The sequence below is a fragment of the Fusarium pseudograminearum genome, chromosome 4 (genome assembly GCF_000303195.2).
Source record: "Fusarium pseudograminearum CS3096 chromosome 4, whole genome shotgun sequence".
Lineage (NCBI taxonomy): Eukaryota > Fungi > Ascomycota > Sordariomycetes > Hypocreales > Nectriaceae > Fusarium > Fusarium pseudograminearum.
In genome coordinates this window covers 6,367,069-6,385,713 of record NC_031954.1, presented here as the reverse complement: position 1 = coordinate 6,385,713, position 18,645 = coordinate 6,367,069, and the positions used below count along the sequence as shown (strand labels likewise).

Here is an 18,645-nt window from a genome sequence, read left to right as displayed (position 1 = left end):
CTGCACGAGTTCCCCGCCATGATGAACGATGGCGGGTTGGCGGCAGCAAAGTGTTGAGTGCTGAGTACCGAAGTACCGGTAGCTACTCTGTAGGTAATTTTGTGCTGTTATTTATTAGGCTGAACGCTCATTGACAGCAATTAAAACATCCTGAAAGACAGGAATAGCTCCAACATTGATTGTTGTTGCACCGCGCGTCTCAGGTTTCACTGTGACTGAATTGGATGGACACAAATAATCATAGACTCATGGAACTCAAGGAATTGAGCTGAGCAAAGACTGTTTCCGTTCAGGGACTGTGGCATCATTGGATGCGGGGTGCACTGTAGCCAAGTCTCCTGCAAGTGACGAAAATGCTTTGTTTGGCAGCTTCGAGGTAAGCTTCACGACATAGATCGACAATGGGTTGAGGTCATGAGAAGTGCTCAATTCGTGTCCGAGTATAATTAGGACTGACAATAAATAGCTGAAACTCGGATCTTGAGCTTCGCAACAAGTTCATCATCTGAAAGCACTGGTAAAACATCCCACGGTCTCTTCAACTCCATCATCTAGTCACAGTATTGATCTGTAAAGTCCCACACCGTCTTACTTGGCGCCTTTATCCTATCCCTGTTTTCACATCTCTAGTGACGACGGGACAAAGTCACCAGTTCCCGGTGGCACTGGACTCGACTGGGTCCTTTCTCCCAACGACATATGTCACCTGGACATGCTCAATTTTGTTCCGTATTGATGATGCCAGAGTCGGGCGAGTAGGTAGGTAAATATATAAATAGGCCATCAACTCATCGGATCCTCATTGCTGTCCAGTAGCTTCTCTTATCTGTTTTTAAAACTCCTGCTAGATTCGTCATTGCCGTTGATTTCTTCCTCTAACTAATACCGACAACTATATACCAATCACGGCTCTCCCATTGGTAAGTTTCTGTCCCTGAACAAAAGATCAAAATCGTATCGGTGTGCGACGGGCGCAACTCTGGCTGCGCCATAGCGGGCATTTTCCAATGCCTCTGATAGCAACGGATCCGATCCATTTCCAGGCGCCACATCAAGCCTGTGAATCGTGGATCCGATAAGCAACAGGGGCAGCTGCAACTTTCAGCACCGTCCACACTGTACTGTACTGCCAGAACTTGTAACCGGTTCAGGCACAGGCACACAAGCACATGGATGGGATCTGATGCGACAGAAGCGGGTTTGGTTTGGTCTACTTTGGAGACCGACTACAAAAAGTCTTTAAATACCAGTCTTTCCCCCTGTCGCTAAAGGCGCCCCAAAGTCCATGCTATGCTCTCCAATTGCTTTGGTTCCGCACTTATCCTTTGATCTTCATACTAATCGCTTAGTCCTGACCCATTGCTGGTTGCTCTAGGTCCCATTACGCAGCCATCCATCGTCTTACACGCAAGCAACTAGACTACCTCTCTTATTTTGTTTCTGCAATATTTATCTCTCGCTCTCCCCCGAGCTTCTAAACATCAGCAATGACCGCCGCCGCCATGCAACAACCTCCCGTTATCCCGCCTCGTCCGGCTAAAGGCCAGGACAACAACGAGTCCGCTGCCGACGTCCCCAAGATCCCGCCTCGTCCTTCGAAACGATCCGACCGCTCAATATCTCCCAACCCTGCTCGTTTCGCTCCTTCGCCTTTCAACGAGGGCATTCCCAAAAAGAGCCCTATTTCTGCCCGATTCAACCCCGGCGATGCTCAACAGGAGCCAATCAAGCGCCCTACCAGCGTCTCCATGCCTTCCATTGGCCAGGAGGGTGCTGAGTACAGCGCTGTGACCCATGAGATCAAGCCCGAAGAGGTTCAGGCCCCAGCACAGGAAGAAGCTGCCTCACCTGAACAGACACGTACCATCGCTGAGGACCTCAAGCTCCATGCTCCTAAGCCTTCTCTGCCAGCTCAAAGCGCCAAGCAGCGTGTGCAAGCTGTCACCCGTACCGACTCCGATAAGGCAGCACAATTCGGCATTGGTCGCCCCGGATCTACCCAAGCCACAAAGCAGTCAAGCACCAACGTTTCAGTTAGTGATGGCCGCCAAGAGGTCGATGATGATCACGGTATCCCCGAAATTGGCCAACGTGTGCCTATGAACCCTCATCTGGGCGATGTCCAGGCTCCTTCGCCTGGTCCTGGTTCAGAGGAATATAAGAAGCACCACCACCGCAAGCACAGCTCTCGTGGTGGACCCCCAGGTAGTTACGGCCTTCACGGCCATGGTGTTACTCCCCAAGATAAGCTTGATAAGGAATACTACGAGAAGCACCCTGAGGTCCTTAAGAGGGAACATCAGACCCCTCTGCATGATCGTCAGAATGACTTTGCCATGAGCAAGGACGACCTTAACAAGCTGGTCAGAGACACACGATCTCGTGGCGCGGGGCTGAGTAAGTACCATATCTACTCGATAAAGCAATAACTAACAATCGCAGGCGCATCGGGCTACCAATCTACACCCACCGACGAGGTTGGTTTCCAAGCCACTGAAGAGTACACCTCCCGCCTTTCACCCCGCCCTGCCTCTACCAGTGAAGGCAAGGTTCAGCCTATTTCATTCAAGTCGGAGATTATCAGCCCCGAGGGTGAACACACAGTGCATGTTGATGACCCCAAGCACCCTGAGTATCGGTCATATGGAGACGGCGATGCTGATGTGGATGAGGAGCACAAGTACACTGCGCCCATTTTGGCCGAGGACGAGGTCAAGAACGACGACCATTCTTACAGCCAGCGACCTGCTGTTAACCCTGTTCATGATCGTCGTGACAGCGGCGACTTGGATGAGCCTCTCAGCCGCCCCCTGAGCAGAACCAACCGACCCAAGAGCAGACCTACCAGTATCTACAAGAACAACGACTCTCAAGAGTTTGCTCCCACTTCTCTGGATGATGTCGAGGAATATGAGCCACTCTTCCCCGAGGATGGCAACAAGGATGCCCAGAAGCCAGCACCCGGTAACAAGGCCAGACACCATTTCCCCAGCAAGGACATTTGGGAGGACGCACCAGAGAGCGTGCACTACACAGTAGAGGTTTCGACTCCAGACCCAACTGGGCAGGCAGAGCCAGCAGAGGAGGAGGGGGAGTCCCGACGACGACCATCCGCTATGGACCGTCCCAAGACCCCTGCTCATCTCTTTGCCCAGAGACAAGAAGAGCTTGCAGAGCAAGAAGCCAACGGTCCTGTAGATGTCCAGCCTCCAAAGAGCCATGACAAGTCTATCTGGTACGAATCAAAGGAATCGGATTCCTTCCTCAACGACAATAAGAGGCCTTCTATCGGCCAGCGATTCCCTAGTCGAGATATTTGGGAAGATGCACCGGAGAGTCAGCTTTATGAAACTACCGTTGATTCTCCTCAGCCTCAGGTTGAGACAAAAGACGAGCCTAAGGAAGAGCCTAAGGAGCAGAGCAAGCCTGCTATCCCCGAAAGACCGGTCAGAAAAGCATCTCCAGACCGTCCTTCGATTCCCGAGCGACCCAAGTCCAGGGTCGCAAACGATGATGCCAAGTCGAAGCCTCCTGTCTCAGAAAAGCCAAAACCTAGCATCCCTCCCAGACCCACCAAGTCTTCTTCAGGAGATTCGGTCGAGACCAAGCAGAAGCCCCCTGTCCCTAGCAGACCTGCTGGTAGCAAGATTGCTGCCCTCCAGGCAGGCTTCATGAGTGATCTGAACAAGCGTTTGAAGTTGGGACCTCATGTTCCACCTAAAAAGGAGGAACCCAAGGCCGAGGAGGATTTAACGCAAGAGAAGGAGAAGGTTCCGCTCTCGGATGCTCGCAAGGGCCGAGCCCGTGGTCCACAGCGCCGAGCTCCGGCAAGAAGCCCGGCTGCCGTTGCTACAACCGCCCCTGCCCAACCTACAGCACCCTCATTAACATTCTCCATTCCCCAGACTTTCTGGTCCATCAGTCCTGAAGGCTCTTTGTCCGTTTCTGGCGAGCAAACTCCTATTTCTGAGCCTGTGGCTGAGCCTACAACCGAGCCCGTGTCTGAGCCTGTAATCGAGTCCGTACCTGAGTCTGTCTCGGCACCTGAACCTGTGTCTGTACCTGAGCCTGAGCCTGCCTCAAAGGAAGAGCCAGTTGAGAAAAAGAAGGAGGAGACAGTCGATGCACCTGCAGCACCTCAAGAAGCGCTGCCCAAGTCGGAACCCAACTTGGAGCCCAAGCCAGAAATCCGCGGCGAGCCTGAGTCAGAATCTGTTCCAGTGCACAGAGACCCTGAGCCTGTCGCTGGAAAACTTCCTCAGGAGGCCGAGCCCACACTCCCTGCGCAGCAGCCCGCCGTCGAACCCTCTCCGGAGCCTGCCCAGGAAGCACCCGCTCAGGAGGTGCCAGATCAGGAACCTCAGCATGAGCAAGAGCCCGTCCAGGTGGAGAAGAGTCTTGTTGCGAACACCGCTGGCGAGACTATCTTGGAGACAACTGTGGATAAGAAGGAGGGTGGTGATGTAGTTGAACCTGTTGGAGTGTCTGATGAAGTCAAGCAGTAAACGAAAGATGATAGTAATCGATCTTAGTAGGATATAGGCACATCGTAGACGGCTTGGCCGGCAATAACCACAAACTGGAAACTTGTCTTGAGTTCTTTAGTCAAAATAAAATCGTATAAAGTGACAGTGCTAGTAGTACCTAGTTTATATTATACAATATACGACTGTCCTAAGTTCATACACGAATACACAGTTCAATACACATCACTTGCTCTACTTACGTCCCCAAGGGTTCTTTTGGTCTACACCACCTCTTTCTCTTTCGAGCAGCCGATCAAATTCATTCTGTGCTTGTTCCTTGGCAACGGCCCTTTCCTCGTCCGATTTACTAAAGGAAAAGCTGTCAGCGGAGCTACCAGCATCCTGACTGCCCCAACCAGACTGCGACTGCGGCTGTGATTCAGTTTGAGAACGGGCTGCCCAAGACCGAGACTGGTGATCAGATTGCTGCTGCTGTCGAGGACCACCCTGTGAGGACTGTTGTCGAACGCGGTCCCATGCAGAGCCTGAAGGAGCAGAGACTGGCTGTCTACGAGAAGTTGCAGCGACGGGCGATGCATCATCATCATCGTCTATGACACTCCAATCATCATTGTGTGGCTGCTGATTCTGTTGCGTAGTGCTGGAGGCATGGGCCTTGTCCCAGGATTGCATGGGAGCAGATTGATATGACTGATATGACTGATACTTGCTTTCCGAGCTGGCGTTGTTTGAATCGTCACTGGCCCAAGGATCCTCCTCTCCACCTCGATGGGGGTCTTTGCCTGTGAAAGCAGTCTTTGAAATGCTAGGATTTGACATGACCTGCTCAATACGCTGGTTTGCATCTTTGGTGAACTGTTTTAACCTTGGGTCGTGGGACATGGCAGTTTCAGACCTGATAAAATTGACAGCTCGAAAGGCGGGCTCAACCATGAGCATCGTGACGCCAACGTAGGCAGTGAACCGCAGCGTGTGCCATGTAAACCGAGGATAGGGGCCCTTGATCTTCTTGTTGGTGAATATGCTGGTAGCCTCATTGGGGTTGAATCTGCCACCAAGCTTAGGCTTATAAAAGGGGAATTGCCATGTGCGGCGTCCACGATAGGTCATGTATCCAGCGAGTGCAATGCTGAACCATTTCAAACTGGCGTTGGTATGGATGTTGTCGAGGGTGTATTCGGCGATAGTCTTTACTTCTTCGTCCTCAAGATCTCGGCCGAGTGTAGCAGCAAAGCCAGAGACTCGCGAAGTTGCAACCAGGAGGTTCCAATCGCGACGATATCCGATGATTGAGGCGTACAGTGGAGGAGAGTAGTCGTGAAACGATCGAGTGACCTGCTCTTTTACGCGGGGTACATATTGATTGCGCTGGGAGATTACAGCTTGGCGCCATTCGTCCATGGAGTTTTTGTACTGTTCTTTCGATTGGGCCGGCCCAGGGCCATTGGGTTGAGGGTTCATCGCCATTATCCTGGGTGGATGTTGCGAATTGACAATTCAATGTCAGTGAAAGATCGTCGAATGCGGGACGGAATTGGCGGGCCCTGCTAAAAATGGTGACGCACATGCTGTGCTTAGTACTATGTGGATGTGGACCTCAGGGTATCAGAAAAAATGGCCGCTGGGAATAAGAGACGAAATTAGTAGGTCAGCTTATGCTACTTAGACTATAGCTTTTAGGCTATTTATTTATATACACTAAGAGTTAATTTAAGAGGTCAACTTTTCTGCTACCCAGTACCTACCTACCTACCCGAGTGAAGGAGGTTCTGGAACAGAGGTAAATTTCGACATAATAAATACACTCTCTTGGGAAGGATCGATCTTAGTAGACAGCAGATTTCGAAAGGAACAGTCAATTGACAGATATAACAGCATAAAGACAGTCTAGCTGTCTACTAATCTGTTCCTTCTTAAAAGCTTATATCTAATACATAAAGAGGTCAAAGTTAAATTTAAAAAATCAACAAGAGGCAAGAAAATGCTGTCTCTATTCTGTAGCCATCGTGACGTAGACCCCTTCCTCCCGCTAGGTAACTGGAGTCCATAGCTTTCTTTAGCTAGTCCCTGTGCTGGGTTTAGCTGGGGTAAGGAGCTACCTGCATTCTTGCAGCTAGAGCACGTGATTTGGCAACAACAACCGCGATCGCGACGCGTTCAGGTCTCAGGGTTCCAGAAAAAATGCCCGCTAAAAGCATAAGGAATGAAATTATTAGGTCATCTTATGCCGCTTAGATCATACTCTTTAGGCTATTTATTTCTGTACCCTAAGACTTAGGGGGTCAAGGTTTCTGTTACCCACTACTACCTACCTACCTGTCAGGTCATTAAACGCGTCCCGACCAAATGTCCCACTATCATCGTGCTTGACGAGATTGAAACCTCACATTTTCAAGCTCCGCATGATGACTTTTCAACATTCAGATCAGGTGGGCCGAAATAAGGTACGTAACAAAACTGACCATTCGGCCATAGATACCTACTTAGTAGCTAATACCTGCCCGTTGTAGCGCTCTCCATGGCAGCGATCCAGGAGCAACCCCGTGCCTGGGCCCGGGCCCAGGGCGCGTCCTCTCCAGCCAGTGTCTGAGGTCACCAAGAATAAACTTAATAGATTTCAATATCACCCCAAACCCGGCGAATCTGTGCCAGAGGACGTGGAGAATGAACAAAACACAACAAAAAACCGAGCTACGGACGATATGACGACCACACCTGCCACCCGATTGACTTGGCGAGACCTAATGGAGAAGGGGGAAGGCGCTGATGATGAGACTGCTTCGCCAAACGAGCGACTACTTTGGGACAACAGACAGGACAATCTTTATTTGAACGCACTGTCTCCCATGTTGACTCGTAAAGGAAGGAAACGCGCCAGAAGCTCGTCGCCCGTGTCGTCGCCCATTGCGGAAAAGCCAAATACACCTTCAGTCAACGTCAAAAAGCTCGCACAGGCTCTCAAGTCGCCACACGCAGACCCAACGTTAGAGCTCTGGGATCGATACTCCCTGAATGGAACCGATACTGCAGACACCCTCGGACTAGCAAATCCAACACTGGCGCAACTAATAGTATCTTCTTCGCCAAGGCCGAATAAACCAGCGGCCGGTGAAGCTAGTCTGCGACGAGCGATCAGTTGTGGGTTGAACTGGCCCAAGAGGAGAAGAATTGAAAGATCGACTTCAGGTTCAGGAAGTCGACTGAGCAGTGAGAAGGAAGAGCTGGAGGCTTCGAAATCTTCAATGGTAACGGCATTGCTCGACACGGTGACTAGTAGCATCAACGGACAGACCGAGGAGACCCAAGATACACCAGAATCTCCATCTCCTAAGAGACGGGTATGCGCTACTAGTAGTGGCTCTCCAGTCCAGCTGAAACCCCAACCTAGACCTCAACCTCAAATACCGCCGCCACCTATGCAAGCCCGTGCGCAGAGGCAAGCTCGATCGCCGACCCCGATCAAGGTCACGGGGCCTGCTGTTTCCTCGGACTACGGGGGTGATGACTTTGATGATGAGGTTGACGATGACACCATGCTACAATTGGAAGCGAGCATCACCGCGACCCAATCGGAAATGGAACCTCGGCCTAAGACACCTAAAAACACACTACCGGACGAGTTCGACGATAAAATGGACGAATTTGAGGACTTCGATGATGACATCTTTAACGAAGCAGAAGACCTCATAACAACCGATTCGCAACAGGTGCCCCAAGCCCCCACAACAACTAAAACTGTCGATCTGGACGAGGATTTCGGCGATGCCTTTGAAGAGGACTTTGATTTCGAAGCCGTGGAACTGGCAGCAACGCAAGCAGCCCAAAATTGCTCTGGAGACGTACGTCGCACAACCTAGGACAGTATCGCCGACCATATGCTAAGTGACAGGTAGAGCCGGAAACCGAAAACAATTCAACGATACCTGGTTACGAATGTTTTAGAGGACGAACACACGGATCAGTACGGAAACGCACGGCCAGAAAAGGTAGGACAGTCGGCGGCTGTATTCGAGCATCACTAATTAAGACTTTAGATCCTTCTCATCCAGGCTGACAACTCGAAACACATCAAGACAGTTCATTTAAGGGGGTCGTGGTTTGATACGCCGGCTCATGCAGATGCCTATGTCCATGTTATAGGCGACTTTACTGCAAGAGGCCAATGCGTTGTCGACGATGCGCAGAACCTTCTCATTTTACATCCCGATCAACTTATATCCGCCACTGTAGTTGCTGATTCTTTTGGATGCATGCGCCGCGCCGTGCTTCAAGATCGAGTCAAGGCTACAAGCCCACCAACACCACCACTTATTTATGGAACTATGCTACACGAAATATTTCAGGAGGCACTTCTTGCTAACCAGTGGGATTTGCCATTCCTTTGCAGCGTCATTGAGCGGATCACAGAAAAGCATGTCGAAGATCTTTACACCATCAAAGTCGGCATACCGTCGGCCAGGGAGCACTTACAGTCGAAGATGACCGAGCTGAGCTACTGGGCTGGCTCCTTCGTCTCTTCGCAAGCCAAACATGATGCAGTTGTGGAAGACCGGAACGGAAAGAAGGCCAACATGGCTGTTACCAAGCTTCTAGACGTTGAGGAACATGTCTGGTCTCCGATGTACGGGCTGAAGGGCAATATCGATGCAACCGTTGAAGTTGCGATGCAAGATGGAAAGAATGTTCGCACCTTGACTGTGCCATTTGAGGTAAAAACTGGCAAGCACGCAAACAGCAACCATATGGCACAGACAGCACTCTACACACTGCTCTTATCAGATCGATACGACATTGAGATCGCGTATGGCATTCTCTACTACATGGAAACGTCAAAAACAATGCGCATCCCTGCAATTCGACATGAGCTCCGACATATGATTATGCAACGAAACCAGCTGGCATGCTACGTCCGTGAGCGAAGCGTTCAGTTGCCGCCGATGCTCAAGAGTAAGCATATGTGTGGCAAATGCTACGCAAAGACATCATGCTTCATCTACCACCGACTGGCCGATGACGGCGACGGCGAGTCAAGTGGAATGAATGAGAAATTCGACGAGCTCGTCAAACACTTAACTCCCCATCATCAACAGTTTTTTATTAAATGGGAGAACTTACTTACCAAGGAAGAAAAGGAGAGCCAGAAAACCAAGAGAGAACTGTGGACGATGACTAGCGTTGAGCGTGAAAAGAAGTCACGGTGCTTTGCCGATGTTATTATTGAAGAGGGATCAGCGTCAGTCGACACGGACAACCCCAAGATCAATCGTTATCACTATACCTTTATCAAACGAAACCCGATAGCCGGGTTTTCGTTTCTCGAGTCTGAGCTGACGGTGGGAGAGCCGATTGTGGTTTCTGACGAGGATGGCCACTTTGCCTTGGCCATTGGCTACGTTACAGCAGTTAAGAGACAGCGAATTAGTGTCGCGGTTGACAGACGTCTTCACAATGCTCGAATTCGACAACCTGGGTTTGATGAGGTCGACAATCAGGTCTTTGCCAGTATTATGGACGTCGCCCATGAGGGTGCAACCCAGGATGAAAGTACGGGTAAGATTAAAGAGGCCCCTATCAGATACCGACTCGACCAGGACGAGTTTAGCAATGGAATGGCAACTGTCCGAAACAATCTCGTGCAGATGATGGCAGACGACGTTTTCGGGGCGAGACAAATTCGACGACTCATAGTTGACCTGGAGGGTCCCAGATTCAAGGCAGCTCCAACTCAGTACACCGTGTCGGATCGAGATAACCTCAATGTTGACCAGCGTCGAGCCATCGAGAAGGTCATGAGTGCTCAGGACTACGCACTTGTTCTTGGAATGCCGGGCACTGGAAAAACAACAACCATTGCTCACATCATTCAGGCTCTGACGTCCCAAGGGAAGAGTGTACTTCTTACTTCACACACTCACACGGCCGTCGACAACATTCTGCTTAAACTCAAGTCGGACAAGATACCTATTCTTCGTCTTGGTGCCCCCGCCAAGGTGCACCCTCAAGTTCAGGAGTTTGCTACTCTTGCCGGCCATCCGATGAAGTCGTTTGAAGAAATCAAGGAAGCCTGGCACGGAACGCCGATTGTTGCTACGACATGTCTCGGTATCAACCACCCCGTCTTCCATGAGCGGACATTCGACTACTGCATTGTGGACGAGGCCTCTCAGATTACCCTTCCCATTTGCGCTGGCCCCATAAGGATGGCTCGTACCTTTGTCCTCGTTGGCGATCACAACCAATTGCCCCCCGTGGTGAGGAACGAAGAGGCGCGTGAGGGCGGTCTTGATGTCAGCCTGTTCAAGCTCTTATCTGACACTCATCCCGAGTCGGTCGTCAACCTGGAACACCAGTATCGTATGTGCGAAGACATCATGGCTCTTAGCAACACGTTGATCTACGAAGGCAAGCTTCGGTGCGGCACAGAACAACTCAAAAAGAAGAAGCTTCACATCCCGCGCATGGACGCTCTGATGCAGCGGCACTACGATGCATCAACCATTCACGCGGCAACGCCTAGATCGTTCTGTCCCGCGCCTGGCCCCAACCGATGCTGGCTATATGACCTCCTTGACAGTGAAGCTCGGGTGCGTTTCATTAACACCGATACCATCCAGCCACCTGTACGCGAAGAAGCCCAGGGAAAACGTATCGTCAACTCGGCTGAAGTTCGCATCGTCTCCCAGCTTGTTGAAAGTTTGTTGACGATTGGAATTCCGGACACAGAGATTGGTGTTATGACACATTATCGAGCGCAGCTATTTATGCTGAAAGACAAGCTCAAAGCATTCTCTGGGGTAGAGATGCATACAACAGACCGTTTTCAAGGTCGGGACAAGGAAGTTATAGTCCTTAGTCTGGTACGAAGCAATGAAGCTTGTAATATTGGAGACTTATTGAAGGATTGGAGACGAATTAATGTGGCTTTCACACGAGCAAAGACGAAGCTGCTCGTCGTGGGAAGCAAATCGACGCTCAAGGGTAGCGGCAGTGACAGCATGCTGAGCCAATTCATCTCTCTAATGGAGGATCGAAATTGGATTTATGAAATGCCTGCAAATGCTTTGGAGAATCATTATTTTGAGGACTTTGGCACACAAATTACGACCGCGGGTGCTACGCAAAAGACAAAGTCACCAAAGAGGAAAGCCGTTGGAAAGGAGAATAGGAGACATTCACCAAAAAGGGCCAGGATTAGCGACAAGGCGTTATTAAAGGGCAAACTCATCACAAGGGATATTTTAAACGACATGACTGATGGCGCATACGTTTGATTACCGGGCTGTCATGGCATGGCATGAATAGGATACAGTTAAGATAGAATCAATTAAGCCGCTCAGGCAATACATCAGCATCTTCATCATAATAATCCAAGTGCTTCTTGCCCTCGAACCTGTTTCTTGTTAGCAGTGATCATGAAGGTATAGGAACTTGACTTACCGTTTCTCTCCCATTATAAGTTTTGTAAACTGTTCCAGTTCTTCTAATTGGGCAACGCAGCCTGTAAGACTCTCATTGTATGAGTAGCTGTATATGTCGCTCCATGTCTTTTGCCTCTCGAGTTCTCGGTATTCCGCCTTCTCTTCCATCTCTTTGGCGACCTCGACAGTCCTGTGGAGGAGTTTCTTTCTTGCTGCAGCGGCACTCGGAAGGTAGTGCTGAGATACTCGTTAGCTAATGCTATCAACAGTGCGCGCGAAACTACTCACAGGGACTTTCTTTTGATGCTTCAGAGCACCAGAGAGTGTGTACAAATTGCTGAGAATGGCGGCGACTGCATCTCGCCGGTACGTGAAAAGCATCTCGGCAGCAACGGGGTTATCGCGGATGTAATTTGGGTTGTAGAAGAGAGCAGACTGCCGGACAGCGATAAGATACTCAAAAAAGCGCTCACAGGAAGCGGCAAGACATGAGTAAGGAACAGGATCAAAGGGGCCGCGAAGACGAATTTCGTGGCGTGTCATGACGAGGAGCTGTCGGATTCTAACAAAACCCTCGCGCATTCGACTTTCAAGCATCTCGGACCTCCTTATATCTTCAGGAGTTGGATCCTTTCCTTCGTCAAAGTAGACGTAGTTTGCAACGACATCTTGATGATCAGCAGAGTTAGTTGAAAAGGGGAAAGATACTCACTTCTGTACATTATACTCATGTAATATATCATCGAAGACAGTGCCCCTCGGAGTTCGTGTCTGGCAACAAAGGGCCACAGCATCCAGTTTACTATGATGGGTGCTATGGTTCCGACTAAGAAGGCGACGCCCTTATGGACTCCTAATAATGTTACAGATGCGTCGGCCGCATGGTTTCGCAAACTGAGAGATATGACGGTGAATGAAAGGCAGCCAATAAGACCGGATCGCTGGGGTTTTGTTAGCAGAACTCTCAAAGGGATAGAACCAACGTACCGGGTGCTTGCTCTGTGTAAAGCGATACATCATGGGAATCATGTAGATAGCAGCAAACACAGCCAATACATATGGGTTCCCACGACTAGCGGCGTGAGCTGCACCACTCCATACGGCGCCGAGGATAGCTATGGAAGCACGAGTAAAGAAGTCCTGAACATTGCCACCCACACGCGGATGCATTGTGATCCAGCCTAAACAAGCAGCCCACCATGCCTCGTGAGCATTCCACCATCCCGTTTCGGTGCCCAACCATCCAGGAAGAGCCAGAACTAAAATTAGGAGGGCAACCTTCAATGCGTATTTGCTTTCGATGTCCTGTAATCGGCGAAGGACTAGCCACACCCTATAACGTAGCTTCTTCTTGCCGGGTACATCAAAGGTAATATCGTCATTCTTTCCTTCAGTAAGTGAGCGGAAATTGAGATTATGTGGACGCCCCTCGTTCGCATTCGTCAAGCTGATGAGGTTCCTAATCTCTTTAAACGTCGCCTTGTACATACCAGCCGTAACACCGCCACGGTCGTGCCTGACCTGGGCGTTCGTTCTGTACAAGGCTTTGGCAGGGGGGTAAGTTGGGAGATTGATGCGTGTGTGGTTGGAGTGAAACTGCATATCATGAACATGAGTCATGAGATGAACGACAGTTGCTGCTGTCTCACGGGCGTGTCTTGCAAAGACAAACAGCTCTACAGCCTGCCCATGTTCTTCATACGTATCGGGTCTGTCATTGGATGCCAGGAGTCTTGCTTCTGCGTCGTCAAAGGCTTCAAGGGCTTCTTTCATACGCAGTTGAATAGGGACAATGTCCGAGGAGATATCTGCAGAGGGGCCGATTCCTTTGCGCCAGCCGGTCAAGTCCATCAACGCAGCATGGCATCTGCTTACAGCCTCCGTCATACAAGCCATGACTTCCTTGGTAGGGCTTGAGAGAGCCTGGGCTATTTTGCGTCCGGAGTCCTCGTAAGGTATTTCACCCCCCAAACCGTCCGCAACAGTGATACCGACGGGGCTATCCAACTCCTCAAAGAGATCCGTGTCTGTTTTCATGGAGAGAAGAGCTCTAACCACACCTTGCACCGCATTACGCAACTCCCGGACATCCATTGGGCGAAAACGGGTGATTGTAAGGTCAATCCGCATGTCTCTATATGCGAGAGACACCTCCATAAACGCTTTTGCTAGGCGTCTCTTTGCTCTTATATCCCTGGGGCGAGGGATGACGAGGGATTCCTATAACGAGATATTAGCAAATGGCCATGAAAGGAAGGCAGATGGTACTTACTTGCATAGTTTTGAACGACTTATCGAGAGCAATTGCCAAAGAATGGTTACCAGCGTCAGGGAAAACGAGGCAATTAACAGCCAAAGCAACAGCTTGTCCCAAGGCCCAAGGAATTGCATAGTTCCAAAACTTCTGCCATTTGATTTCACCACTTTGTGTCTCGGCTAGTGTTGTAAAAGTGAGAGCTATGCCTGCGCAGAGAGTAGGCTGGTAGAGACGAATAAGAAACGCACGCAGGAATGCGATGCTAGCAAAAAGAACGATAGAAAAGGCCGCCAGGATCCATCCATAACCCTCACGAGCATCACTAGTTGATACGGATAGCAAGAGACCAACAGCGCCCCAGCCCAGGCCAACGGCGGTGCCGATAATCGTCAATACCGCGCCATCCAGTTGCGAACCAAAGCTACGGCCTGGATGGTTGATAATGACAGACACGGCCATGATATAGTCATATCGACCGAGCCAGTTGTGGACTGGCTGAGCAAGACAGAGTATATACACAATAAAGAAGGCTAGAAACGACTTTATAAGTTCAATGCCAGCTCTTGTGGTTGCAACTCTGTGTGCGACTGATATTAACTCATGAAGCTGCCTTGGTAGAAAATGCTTCGCAGACAAGGGATGGCTCTTGTCGAATGCCTTTGGCAGAGTTGCCTTGGCGATTTCAGCAACCAAGTCAGGGTCTAATGGCTTTGGCGTCAAGAAGAGCGCATCAAAGAAGCCATCGCGAAGCTCTTGGACGCCATATGTCTCCATATTAATGCGGTCATCCGAAATTATCTCGTCGATCTGCATGATGCTGTAAGTTGAGGATCTCCTAGAACCGAAGCTTGGCCGAGTGAGGTAAACTTGGTCTTGATCATTGTCTTGATCTTGGTCCTGATATTGATATTGGTCTTGATATCGTCCTTGACTGGACAAGGGATGTAATCTTGGTTGGTGGTCTAATGTTACGTCTAGCCCGCTCGGGTTTAGACTTGGATCACCAACCACGGGTGATTCGGCAGTTGTTTGACTGTCATCAGAATGAAATCCCGTGATCGGGGGAGGTTGTTTGTCTCGTTCCATGTTGATGATTTCTGAACGAGTCTTAACAGCTATTCTTCATCTTGGTCGCAGTGATTGTCTCGTCAGAGTCGTACATTGAGTGTCTTCGCGTACGGATAGTTCCCAGATATATGCATTCAGTGATAGTAGTCAACGATATATAGCTCAGCCAGCTGAAGCTATGAATGAATGTTGTTGATTTATACGCGTCTTGGCGATTCCATGAATGCCTGATTTCGGTAGGGATTCTGATTATTAGGTGTTGTGAAACCCGAATATATATGGGAAAGACATGAGAATGTGAATATGAACACGCTTGCAGCAATGATGCCAAAAAAAGATCAAAACAAGAAAACGATTTGAATAATGAATTGAGTCGTTCTCGTATGATGTAGGAAACAACTCAAGCGGAACATCCCTTGTTTTGGGCATCAACGATGGAAGTCAAGGACGTGCATCACTATTGCCAAGGAACAGCCAAAGTTAATCAATGCAACGTTAAGATTGTGATCCAAAAAGACGGAAATAAAACAGCACATTATCTTCGCATGTCTTTCGCGGTTTTCTTCTTCTAGATCATTCAATATTTTGGTAATATTATAAGGCAGAGTGGGATGGATGTATAGGTTGTAGGTAAGTATGATGTTCTCACCAATTGACCCTCAATTGAACTGCTACCTGAGAATAAAAACAATGCATGCTCAACTACAATAAATAAAGATAAAATCCATGATGAATTTAGCAATGATTGAATATGTTGAGTTATCATTCCTCCATTTGTCCGTTGATGAGAAGACTGATCAAACAGGGATAGTGACTCGTGTCACGTGAGCCTATCAAATCGGACTTCAGCAATTAGTCTATCTAGGTGCTGTACGAATCCGTTCAGAGCAAACAAGCCAGCGTCAAGCTCAACAACGTCACTCGGCCATTGAACTACCGCCCGCCATCCCATCGCTCAACCTCACCCTATAACTCGACGATAAATCATGGCCCTCATCCGCGCTGCTGTCGCGCCCCTGCGCGCCGCACGCTGCCTTCGACAGCCCCTCTCCTCCAGAGGCTTCTCCGTGTCCGCCCGACGACAAGGAGGTGGTGGCTCGCACCAATTCGATCCTCCTACCGGCTGGCTTTGGGGTGTCAAGCCTGGCGAGAAGCCTGAGCCCGAGGGCTGGGAGTGGCCTACCTATATCCTTCTCGGAAGTCTTGCCGCCACCGCTGTAGCGCTCGCCTTCAAGCCTGATACTACGTGAGTGATTTGCGCTCCGAGGATATAAACCGCAATTGAAGAGTCACAATCTCTCAAGAGCGAAATTCCAGCCGGGGTGTGTTACAAGGATCGTGCTAACAGTCACACAGTGTTTCTACCTGGGCCCTCGAGGAGGCACGAAGAAGGTTAGAGGAGGAGGGAGTTCTGCCCGACCCATCCAAGCAGGGCAAGAAGAACTAAGCCGAAGATTTTGACATACAAAGAGTGAAAGTTGGTCAATTGTACATGTTATTTGCATTTGAAGAATGGTATTGCTAGATGTACTGGGGTTCTGCCGTCTAAAACGGGTCTGTGACATAACCTCGGACTTTCTTTAGCATCGCTGATTGTGAGCCTTAACAAGCAATTGTGGCAAAGCAAATATTTGATGTTTCTTTTCTTGTGAGCGTAATTATTTTGATTCCGATTTATCTATCCCCAGCCGCTATATAACGCCATACACATAATCATCACCTTAGATAGTGTAGCTCCACTCGTGCTCCTCGTCACCATACTGGATGGCTTCGATCCAGTCCTTCATCTGAAGAGCAATCTCGCCAGACTCTTCGACCTCAGACAGACCGCAGTCAACGAGCCTTCCCTTCCATGAGATGGATCGGACAGGGCTGACAATGGCAGCTGTTCCGGTACCGAAGGCCTCGAGCAGACGACCCTCATCCGCAGCCTCAGCAAGCTCCTTCATGGTGTACTTGCGCTCGGTGATCTTCCAGCCCTGAGGAATAAGGCGCTCGCGAGCAAGAGCCAGGACAGAGTCACGGGTGACACCCTCAAGGATAGTGCCATCGAGGGGAGCGGTGATGAGCTCCTTCTGGCCAGTCTCCTTGTTCTTGAGAGCGACAAACATGTTCATGGTGCCGACCTCGGTAACGAACTCTTCCTCGCCAAATAACCAGAGGTTCTGTTGGAAACCACGGCTGGCGGCCTGGAGCTGAGGAAGGATACAGGGCGCATAGTTGGCACCCAGCTTCTTGTCACCAACACCACCGGGCCAAGCACGGACAGCATAGTCAGTGGCCTCGAGAGAAATGGCCTTGAAGCCGGTAGGGTAGTAAGGGCCAACGGGCGAGGCAATGCAGTAAAGAAGAGCAGATCCAGGAGGGCCAACGCCGAGTGTCTTTTGGGTTCCGATCATGGTAGGGCGGAGGTAGAGTGAGTATCCGCGCTTGTCGGGAATGAAGCGAGAGTCAAGGTTGACGAGCTTGGAGATGAGCTGGGCGAACTCAGCGGGCTCGAAAGTAGGAAGTGCGATACGAGCAGCCGATTTGTTGAGTCGAGCCATGTTCATGTCGGGTCGGAAGAGTCGCACTTTGCCGTTCTTGTCCTTGTAGGCCTTCATGCCCTCGAAGCACTCAAAGGCGTAGTGGAAGACACATGTCGCAGGGTCGAGAGAGAGGTTCTGGTAGGGTGTGATTTTGGGCTCCAGCCATCCTTCGTCCTGATTCCATTCGATCGCAAGCATGTGGTCTGTCAAATTTTTAGCAAGTGTAACCAGCGCAATTCCGTGGCGGATAGGGGATGATATTTACCTGTGAACTCCTTTCCAAACACCAAGGCCTCGGGCTTGCTGAGACCTTTGGGCTCCCCCGTCTTCTGAACGGTGACTTTTGAAGCATCTAGGCCCATGTGCTGTGCGGACGAGGCGGCCTCAGCCTTGATGCTGAAGCGTTGCGCCTGGCACAACGGTCTGAAGCTCGACAAGCGAGCACTCCGTAGAGCGGAGCGAGCAAGCATAGGTCTCATCATTGGTGCACTTTCAGAAATCAATTGGCAGTAAAAGGCTGGGATAGTGCAAGAAGATGCTGAAGCCAAACAAAGACCAAAGGACAGAATATTTGAAAATGAGGTGCGATATTCTAGAGGGTCCAGACGAGGTGGGATATCAACTTAAGTACTAGGCCTAGCAGCATTAGGTTGTCTACGATCGGAGATATATCGGAGCTCGATGATGCCAATGAATTGGAAATCGACCAACTCTAGAGGTTCGCTACAAAGTGCGCCCGAGGTACTTTTCAGTGACAGCCGTTTCCAGGCGTTGTCAGCCGTCTCGGGCCGTACGCATGAGTCCTCCTATAAGTCACTTAAGCTTCCGTAAACGCAGCGCTTCAAGAGCCCCATCAGCTTAGCGACGACAGGGGGGGGGGGGGGGGG

General features: G+C 50.1%; 6 protein-coding genes across 6 annotated transcripts; 3 read left to right on the top strand and 3 right to left on the bottom strand.

Annotated features, from left to right (window-relative positions):
• Nucleotides 1-1,487: 1,487 nt before the first annotated feature.
• FPSE_10741 (uncharacterized protein) lies at nucleotides 1,488-4,505 on the top strand (the record flags this gene model as incomplete). Its single annotated transcript, XM_009263858.1, has 2 exons — nucleotides 1,488-2,397; nucleotides 2,443-4,505. 2 exons carry the CDS (start codon nucleotides 1,488-1,490, stop codon nucleotides 4,503-4,505), a joined length of 2,973 nt encoding a protein of 990 aa, XP_009262133.1.
• A 149-nt stretch (nucleotides 4,506-4,654) lies between these two features.
• FPSE_10740 (uncharacterized protein) lies at nucleotides 4,655-5,954 on the bottom strand (the record flags this gene model as incomplete). Its single annotated transcript, XM_009263857.1, has 2 exons — nucleotides 4,655-4,674; nucleotides 4,727-5,954. 2 exons carry the CDS (start codon nucleotides 5,952-5,954, stop codon nucleotides 4,655-4,657), a joined length of 1,248 nt encoding a protein of 415 aa, XP_009262132.1.
• A 1,235-nt stretch (nucleotides 5,955-7,189) lies between these two features.
• FPSE_10739 (uncharacterized protein) lies at nucleotides 7,190-11,758 on the top strand (the record flags this gene model as incomplete). The annotated part of the gene is made up of 3 exons (XM_009263856.1): nucleotides 7,190-8,326; nucleotides 8,381-8,473; nucleotides 8,522-11,758. The coding sequence occupies 3 exons, from the start codon at nucleotides 7,190-7,192 to the stop codon at nucleotides 11,756-11,758; spliced, it is 4,467 nt and encodes a 1,488-aa protein (XP_009262131.1).
• A 49-nt stretch (nucleotides 11,759-11,807) lies between these two features.
• On the bottom strand, nucleotides 11,808-14,975 carry FPSE_10738 (uncharacterized protein; the record flags this gene model as incomplete). The annotated part of the gene is made up of 6 exons (XM_009263855.1): nucleotides 11,808-11,877; nucleotides 11,925-12,142; nucleotides 12,194-12,573; nucleotides 12,633-12,846; nucleotides 12,893-14,125; nucleotides 14,178-14,975. 6 exons carry the CDS (start codon nucleotides 14,973-14,975, stop codon nucleotides 11,808-11,810), a joined length of 2,913 nt encoding a protein of 970 aa, XP_009262130.1.
• A 1,241-nt stretch (nucleotides 14,976-16,216) lies between these two features.
• FPSE_10737 (uncharacterized protein) lies at nucleotides 16,217-16,677 on the top strand (the record flags this gene model as incomplete). Its single annotated transcript, XM_009263854.1, has 2 exons — nucleotides 16,217-16,476; nucleotides 16,587-16,677. 2 exons carry the CDS (start codon nucleotides 16,217-16,219, stop codon nucleotides 16,675-16,677), a joined length of 351 nt encoding a protein of 116 aa, XP_009262129.1.
• A 274-nt stretch (nucleotides 16,678-16,951) lies between these two features.
• Nucleotides 16,952-18,240, bottom strand: FPSE_10736 (uncharacterized protein; the record flags this gene model as incomplete). Its single annotated transcript, XM_009263853.1, has 2 exons — nucleotides 16,952-17,961; nucleotides 18,024-18,240. The coding sequence occupies 2 exons, from the start codon at nucleotides 18,238-18,240 to the stop codon at nucleotides 16,952-16,954; spliced, it is 1,227 nt and encodes a 408-aa protein (XP_009262128.1).
• Between the last annotated feature and the right edge of the window lie 405 nt (nucleotides 18,241-18,645).